A 9492-nucleotide genomic window follows, 5' to 3' on the forward strand; every position below is an offset into this window, starting at 1 on the left:
ATGACTAGTTGCCTTCCCTCTAGTCTTACACTGCTAAATTAGGGACGGCTAGCGCAGATAGCCCTCGTGTAGCTTTGCGCGAAATTCCAAAACAAACACAATGAGGTTTGACGTTCCTATTTTATAATTAGAGAAATCACGCCGCGAACGTGTTAAATAACAATTTATCTCAGCCTTTATTTGTTTAGCTCTCAGCTGAATGTTTTTTTTTTCATAATATAATGTTATATTATTATATAAGTATGGTATATCATTTCATAATATTACTTATTTACCGAACACTTATTTTTATTAATTTCTATATTGTAAGGATTGTTTGTTTGTTGTTAAGCACAAAGCTACACAATTGAATTTCTGTGGGTATCGAAACTAGATTTTTAACGTTATAAGTCCTCAATCTTGGCCACCATCGACGTATATTCAAGATATTTATAACTGAAATACTATGATTTTAATTAATACAACTAAAGTTGCTTATTATCTAATGCGCTTTCTAACCACGAGATGACGCTACCGTCAACATTAAACATGGTGGTGAGTAATTCTCGCTTACTTGGTTTTGCAGCTTTTACTGGTGTAGCGTGTGTTACTGGTAGTTTATATTGTCAATATAAGATTCGGGAAGGATTGAAAAAGGGAGACTACTATAAAAAATCTTTAGATATTCTCAAGCAACACAATGCTGCCATGCAACTTTTGGGACCGCCTATCAAGCAAGGAAATCTGGACCTTGGAGATACTGTTAATAACATGGTAGACGGCTATCGAGCTAAGTTAGCTGTTCCTGTTCTAGGGCAGAAGCAAAAAGGAAAATTATTCTTGTGGGCAGAGCGAGAAAAACCTGGAGATTCGTGGAATGTACAGAAATTAGAATTATCACTCGAAAACTCTGAGTTTGATGGTCGAAGACTTGTAGTGTATAAAAGTGAAAATAATGAAAAAAATTAAATTGTAAAAGACTTATTTCTCAGTTATTGACTCGTAAGTTGTAGTTATACCAAGTTATAGAGTTAGAGTTGCGAATATAGTCTTGACACAAGCCTTTACATAAAACATTGAACCAATGGCTTTAAGCCTAACCTAATACTACTATTATTAATAGTAACAGTACTACTAATACTAATAGCAGAATTTTCATCTTGAAAGTTGAATGTAGTACTTAAATGGTTACAATGTTTAGTTTACCAACAGTATAAGGGATAGTTTGATTTTTCTACTCTGAACTTAATCTACAGAGTTGTTCTAATGGCTTAAGTGAGGTACCAGTTGACAAGAAAGTAACTTAAATAATAATATTTTATTTTCATGTACGGTGGTTGACTTGAAGAAACAACAATGACGGAAGGACTTTAATAATTTAATTTTCATGTCTATTAATAAGATGTATAAAAAAATCTGTTTCAAACATGAAATTGAATCAATATTTCTGTAGTGTTAATTTGTTTCATTGTTAGTTATTGGTTTTGTTTTAGTGATTTTCTTTAATATTTTTACAATAAAAATGTTAGAGCAACATGGGGTAAACTACAGTATGGTAGGTCTTATAATAGGAATAGGACAGGTACACAAAACATGCAATACAAACTATTTACACCTTCAACAACTAAATAATAAATCTTCAAAAGTATTTAAGAGACACCTTTAAGTGATAAACGAACCACATAAAAAATTACAAGTTATAGAACCACTTGAGAAAGTCAGCAGAGCAGATACAAAAAATTCACAAAACCACAAATTTCTCAATCTCACTGACTGACATTACTGAACGCTTCTAGCTGTGTAACAAACAGAATAACCATAGTTATAAGTGGACCAAATAGAACAATAGCACAGGGACCATATGCCAACATGAAGTAGTAATTAATTTAATTAATTAATTTATCAACCATTAGTATATTCACACAAACACAACTCATGCTACATCACCTACATGATAGTGTACACTGTAGAGTGTATGCCATCACATGCACACCACATACACCATTATCTGCACATACTATAATATTATGGTGCACACCCACACTGATTATGTACGAACAGGATATCAACACGAATCAATGATGCATAAGAACATGTCACGTATGAAAAAAGTGTATGAACAAGTGGAAAAAAACGTTTTTAAAAAAATTGAAAGTGTAGGAATGGGCATGGTGTAATAAAACTTCCTCTGTATATCCTTACAAAGGGGACATGTCCAACATCCATTTCATGCCTACTTCGTTCGTCTGTGTTCATGATATTATACAACTTATGGGTACATACAAAAGTGTGTCTATAATTCTTCTACTTTTGTAACGAATCCATGACGTCAATACACAGAAACCTCTTAGGATTTTTTATCTTTGTATTTTAATCCACCTATATAGCTAATGTACGAAATTCTGTTACCTTCTCATGCAATTGCAAAAGGAGAGACAAGTTGTAAAGAAAAAAGAAAAGTTATGGGTCCACACAAATATCTGATTCTTCTGGTGTCACATAAACAGACTTTACAGTACATGAATTGCTACCAATAATTCGATTCACAGAAACCTCTAGTCATTGTACAATAAGCATAAATAAGTTTAATCCACCTGGCATATTTTATACAGAATGTACAGAGTAAGTTTTATTATACCATGCCCATTCCTACCTTGTTTCCTCACTTTTTGGTGCAAGGCTGTTACAGTAGACAGTATCATGCTTGGTATATGTAAACTTGTTTTAAATGAATACTGTATAAGTAGATTATTTCAGATAAATGTGGTGTTCCTTTTAGTTTGGTGGATGACCTCATAGAGTGGAATAACATTTGTCATGCTACTTATAGTCATGTTCTAAATGTAACATGGAAGGGATTGTTAACTAAATTCGTTCAGTACAGGACTAGTGATTAGCATGTCAGGCTGCTTACTGGAAGGTTCAAGCTGTGATATGTTGTTGAACATGCTCCTCACTTTCAGCTGTGAGAGGGAATTGTACCTCTGAAGGTCAGTCCTGCTGACTGGTTGCCCCCCTTTGTTCAGTATTTATAAATCGGAGATGATGGTGCCTGACCCCCAGGGGTTCCTGACCTGAGCATTCAGCCCATCTGTTGAAGAGAGTGCCCTTCAGTTTGAAGATTATGTTCAAAGAAAATTGTAGAGCTTTCACTCTTTATTTAAGTTCAACAACTGGAAATATGGTATTGGCTGTGTAAAATAAAATAAAATTGTTTTAATGCAAGTAGTTTGTTTTGGTATTAGCAAAGAGTTTTTTTCTGCTTGTTGTTATTATTATTGTCTTGTCTTTATGCAAGGTGATCAAAGGCCCACCGAGATGACCCTCACCCATCCAATCAAAGTTAAGTACAACCACTGACATCTAAAGACTTATTTCTGCCTAGAACATGAAATAAAAGACTTGAAGATTAAATAAAGCCTGTTAAGTATTATTGTTTGTTCTGTAGAGTTGACAACATAAAGCCTGTAAAGTATTTTTGTTTGTTCTGTAGAGTTGACAACATAAAGCCTGTTAAGTATTATTGTTTGTTCTGTAGAGTTGACAACATAAAGCCTGTTAAGTATTATTGTTTGTTCTGGAGAGTTGACAACATAAAGCCTGTTAAGTATTATTGTTTGTTCTGTAGAGTTGACAACCAGTACTACTGTCTTTTATTTTTCACAATAAAACAAACTTTGTCGAGTCATTAACATTACAACTATTTTAAACTAAATAATGAACATAGGTTTTTTGTTGATCATTCTATTACAACATTGTCACTTTTAAAAAAAAGTTATATTATTCATGTACTGTTGGAAAAACTACAGTTATTGGACAAATGACAAAACTATGACTTCACGTTAGCACGAATAAAATTATTTTCTGTCTTATTTAATTTTGTGAACAGTGATTTTGCAGTTCATTTGATTAGGTTCCATGTTTATCTATCACATGAACTCAAACTGAAATCAATACTTAAGACAAAGTATTCTGATTTATGCATTAAAAATATTAAGGAGTGTTAAGTAATTAACCAGACCACATCTGTTTGAGATCCATTTTATTTGTCATATGTGTGTTTATATTACATTTTGGAAGACATACTCAGAGTCTCTGGTTTTAATTTGGTTTCTTAGTTTAGAAGGTATGTATGCCAGCTGGAAAGGTTGCACACAAATTATCTTTAGAATGATTTATGAGCGGAAAAAATAGAAATGCTAATTATTTGAACTCTCTCTAAAGTAGATATGACTCTTAATTATATAATTATTAGTAATTCCAATATTGTACACATTACCCATCCATTAGTATTTTACACAGTTGTGATCAGTTTGTTGATATCCAAAACTTTAAATAATATTTGAATAAGGCTTGAAGTTTTTTAGTGTTTAGTTTAATTTGGTGTATAATATGGTCCAGTTGGATAAACAGGTCTCTTGTTATCCTATTTTTGTTATGTTAAAGAAACTGCAAATAAATGGGTGACTAGGCAAAAAATTGATTTAGTCCACTAAAAATGATCAACAATCGAACACCAAATGTTTCGGGAGATAACAAACAAGTACTCATACAAGATGTAATGAAGTAGACAGTTATATTATTATACATTCAAACAGTAAAAATAGATTTTTAATAAAAGTTTGTTGTTTTAGCACAAAGCTACACCATGAGCTAAGTGCACCCTGTCCAGTAGGGTCAATTGAACCCCAGATTTTACCATTGTAAGATTGGGGACTTTTTAAAATGAAAGTTTATGAAATAATTTTCAACTGTCGCATGTGATTGAACTTTCATTGTTAAAATGACCCTTTTATAGTTAGCCAAATTTATAATGGTCAGAAACACATTTGCATAAGTTATCACAAAGATCAGATCATATTGCTGGTCATTCGATTGTGGTTGGTAGTTATCCAAGTTCTGAAACCTTGTTGTATTAGATTTTTTTATCAATCTGAACCATTTGTACACGGATCTTCATAACTTCTTTGTTGTAATAGAAGTGTTGCTGAACCACCATCTGGTATCTTAGAGTCGTGGTATTTTTGAGAATTGCTGAACCACCATTTGGTATTATAGAGTCGTGGTATTTTTGAGAATTGCTGAACCACCATCTGGTATCATAGAGTCGTGGTATTCTTGAGAATTGATGGACCACCATCTGGTATCTTAGAGTCGTGGTATTTTTGAGAATTGCTGAACCACCATCTGGTATCTTAGAGTCGTGGTGTTCTTGAGAATTGCTGAATTACCATCTGTTATCTCAGAGTCGTGGTATTCTTGAGAATTGCTGAACCACCATCTGGTATCTTAGAGTCGTGGTATTCTTGAGAATTGCTGAACCACCATCTGGTATCTTAGAGTCGTGGTATTCTTGAGAATTACTGAACTACCATCTGGTATCTTAGAGTCGTGGTATTCTTGAGAATTGCTGAACCACCATCTGGTATCTTAGAGTCGTGGTATTCTTGAGAATTGCTGAATTACCATCTGGTATCTTAGAGTCGTGGTATTCTTGAGATTCAAGTAAAATAACTTTCCTTTTTTTTTCTTTCTTGCACGGCCTGGATGGTTAGGATGCTCGACTCGCAATCTGCAGGTTCAAATCTCCATTACCGAACATGCTTGCCCTTTCAGCTGTGAGGATGTTATAATGCGATCAGTCAATCCCATTGTTATTTGACAAAAGAGTGGCCCAAGAATTCATGGTGAACTTTGTTGCCTTCCAAGTTAGGGCACTAGCACAGACATTACTCGAGTAGGTTTGTGTAAATTAAAGAACAAAAAAAAACACGAACCTTTTCTTTTTTTCCTCCCCCAAAACATTGCACATGAGTGTTTAGGGTTTAAAGAATATGAAAGTTTATAATTTTATTGAGAAAACTAACTTAAATGAGTAATTAGAATGCTAGTATCTTTCAGTAAAGAGCAAAAGATACTACTACTAGGAAGGAACTTAAAGGATGGTGTTGCTAGGAAACAGTTTTAAGTAAAGGATACTGTTGCTAGGAGACAGTTTCAAGATAAGGACAGTATTGCTAGGAAACAGTTTTAAGTAAAGGATACTGTTGCTAGGAGACAGTTTCAAGATAAGGACAGTATTGCTAGGAAACAGCTTGAAGTAAAGGATACTGTTGCTAGGAGACAGTTTCAAGATAAGGACAGTTTTGCTAGGGAACAGCTTGAAGTAAAGGATACTGTTGCTAGGAGACAGTTTTGCTAGGAAACAGTTTGAAGTAAAGGATACTGTTGCTAGGAAGCAACTTGAAGTGAAGGATGGTGTTGCTAGGAAGCAGCTTAAGTAAAGTATTGTGTTGCTAGGAAACAGCTTCAAGTAAAGATGGTGTTGCTAGGACAGAACAAATTTGTATTGAAATGAAGAAGACATAATTTTTTTCTTTATTTTGATTACATATCTTTCATACAATGCTACCAATAAAATTTAATGGACTGGTTATAATAAATTAATTGTGTAACACTTATGTTTAGGTCAAACTCACACTATGGTTATACATGCCTTTTAAATGAAGAATTCACTACACGCAGTGACAGGAGTTTTTATCTTAGTTATCTTGAATAAGTGAAGCTGTAGTTGCTTTTAACGTGTTAAAACATGATATAAAACGAGTAGAAAGTTTATTAAGTGAGTAATAGATCGGTGTCCCTATCTTAACTGGTCTTTATTGTGAAGTGTACTGCTTACTAGTATAATTAATTGTTTTTATTTGATGTAGAAACATTGTGCTAGTTTAACAGAAGCTATTGTTATTTAAAAGCCAGCACTAATGTATTGAAAGTGAATCAGACTACTGAAGTTGTTTCAAGATACGTTTGTAGGGTGAATACAATACAGTCAGCCGAGTTAACGAAATGGAAGTGTTCCATTAAAAGTTTCGTTTCCGAAGCGTTGCGCCCTCTATGTACATTAATTAATGCTAGGTTTTTGAAACGCGTGATTTTGTAAATACACAGTTAGGGCTGAGTAGAAGTCATTAATGTCTGTCTCACTGTTTTGTGTGCGTGTGTGTGTGTATGTTTGTTTTGTTTTTTATTGGTTCGGATCGATGTTTCTATATTGCTAATTAAAGATGTAATTAATTACATGTAATTACATTTATCTGATGTAATCATTTTGTATGATTGCTCTCCAAGAATCAGTTTAATCTGATCTGAAACTAAGTTAGCGATATTCGGGGATGAGATACCAGACAAAGCTGTGTGTCGTTCTATCTTGAAGCTGAATGTTTCATTAAAAATGTTAAACATTATAATAGCTTACTTGAGCTACAGTTTAAGCCTACTAAGATATTACAGTACAGCAAGGAGAACACATACAACAAGCTTCTCTAACAAAAACAGCACACCAAGTAGAATATCTCTAACACGAGTGATATACCAGCACAGTGTCTATAACACAAGTGTTATATAAACATGGTGTCTATAACAGGAGTGGTATGCCATCACAGTGTCTATAACACGGGTGATATACCACCAAAGTGTCTATACCACGAGTGGTACACCATCACAGTGTCTATAACAGGAGTGGTATATCACCATGGTGTATATAACAGGAGTGGTACATCACCATGGTGTCTATAACAGAGTGGTATATCACCATGGTGTCTATAACAGGAATGGTATATCACCATGGTGCCTATAACAGGAATGGCATATCACCATGGTGTCTATAACAGGAGTGGTACATCACCATGGTGTCTATAACAGGAGTGGTACATCACCATGGTGTCTATAACAGGAGTGGTATATCACCATGGTGTCTATAACAGGAGTGGTATATCACCATGGTGTCTATAACAGGAGTGGTAATCACCATGGTGTCTATAACAGGAGTGGTACATCACCATGGTGTCTATAACAGGAGTGGTATATCACCATGGTGTCTATAACAGGAGTGGTATAACAGTGGTATATCACCATGGTGTCTATAACAGGAGTGGTATATCACCATGGTGTCTTTTACAGTGGTATATTACCACTATGTCTATAACAGTTGTATATCACCATTGTGTCTATAACACGAGTGATATATCATCATTGTGTCTATAACAAAAGTGGTATATTACCACTATGTCTCCAAAAGTGGTATATTACCATGGTGTCTATAACAGTGGTATATTACCACGGTGTCTATAACACGAGTGGTATAATCACCATTATGTCTATTACACGAGTTGTATATTAACACTATGCCTATAACACGAGTGGTATATTACATAACCGCGAAGTACAATAAAACAAAATAATTTGTTACCTCGGTGTCTAATCGTTAAAGTATCCACTAATGTAACAAACACGTAGATGGTTTGTCTCCGCCATATTTACTAGGTTAGGAATGGATTGAATTCGAAGAAAAACTCAATCAGAATATTAAATAGACATTATTTTCTATAGTCAATACGCGAGTGAAAAAAAAATCACAAAATTAAACATGTTTGAAACTTACGAGTACAACAGAACAAATTCTGTTTTTGTTGTATAAAAATTGATAGTGTTAACAAACTTATTCCAGTTTTTTTACCGTTGTCTCCTCGCAACCCGTCACAATAACTGCCCAAAGGAGGGTGCGAATCCTGCTGTTGTCATGGTTACACTCCCATACACTAACATTTCCGAGGCTGTAGTGGGCAGCTCCCACCAGAAAGTTTAATTACTCCAGTGGTAATAACCTCCTATGCATGATATGGTGTGCGCGTGCAGCTTTTCAGTCTCGCGCCCGTGTCCTTTGTTGCTTGTAGCATTGTTGCTGATTTACTCGGCACTGTGCCAAGCTTTTTCAAAAACGCTTCGTAGGACGAACGTCAGAAACCGTTGTATTGTTTATTTCGAGAACGATTGAAAACTACGTTGCAGACATTGAACGTGTTTTCATGAAACGATTCGTCGGTGTTCTTTTTATTTATACATTTTTAATACAAAATTTATATGCAAATAAAGATACGTTTAATATCAAAGAAGTATAGGGTTCCAACAGCTGATTTACAGGCCTTAATATTGTAAACATAGGTAATTACAGAAATATTATTTACCAAGTTTTTTTTATCATTTAGTTGTTTTGTTATTCCTATAAAAAATGACGCGAAATCTAATATTAACTCCCATTTCTGAGCCCTGTAAACTAAATGGTATCATTAGTAAGATACTAGCCACTTTGATTTTAGGTCCTAAGGACTCGCTCTTTAAATGTTACCACTATCTTAGTTCACTCGTTTAATGACCTAGTATTTGCTTCGTTCTGAATGATGAGCTATTTCAACCCCCTCTTTCATACCGTCATATTGACTGTTAGGTGTGCTCGAAATATTGGAAATTCGTCTGCTCGACACAAACTTAAATGAAGTCATTGTGTACTGTATGTTTTTTTCAAAGAACTGGAAACAAATATATGCTAGGTACGTTTAAGTAAATATTATCAAAATACCGAAAATTTACAACTACATTTTGTCATATTTATCTAAGTGCTAGCGTAAACAGTGTTTCATTCTAGCATAAAAGCAGACGAACAAAAGCCTTTCG

At 34.3% G+C, this 9492-nt stretch overlaps 1 protein-coding gene across 1 annotated transcript; it reads left to right on the plus strand.

The window, feature by feature from the left end:
- The first annotated feature begins 516 nt into the window (after nucleotides 1-516).
- LOC106475158 lies at nucleotides 517-1869 on the plus strand. The gene has a single exon (XM_013935856.2). The coding sequence runs from the start codon at nucleotides 529-531 to the stop codon at nucleotides 946-948; it is 420 nt and encodes a 139-aa protein (XP_013791310.1). The 5' UTR covers nucleotides 517-528; the 3' UTR covers nucleotides 949-1869.
- The last annotated feature ends 7623 nt before the right edge of the window (nucleotides 1870-9492 follow it).

The sequence above is a fragment of the Limulus polyphemus genome, unplaced genomic scaffold (genome assembly GCF_000517525.1).
Source record: "Limulus polyphemus unplaced genomic scaffold, Limulus_polyphemus-2.1.2 Scaffold8158, whole genome shotgun sequence".
Classification (NCBI taxonomy): domain Eukaryota; kingdom Metazoa; phylum Arthropoda; class Merostomata; order Xiphosura; family Limulidae; genus Limulus; species Limulus polyphemus.

What these genes read in the sequence shown, in the direction of transcription:
- LOC106475158 (XM_013935856.2), top strand. Translation starts at nt 529, where the DNA reads ATGGTGGTGAGTAATTCTCGCTTACTTGGTTTTGCAGCTTTTACTGGT.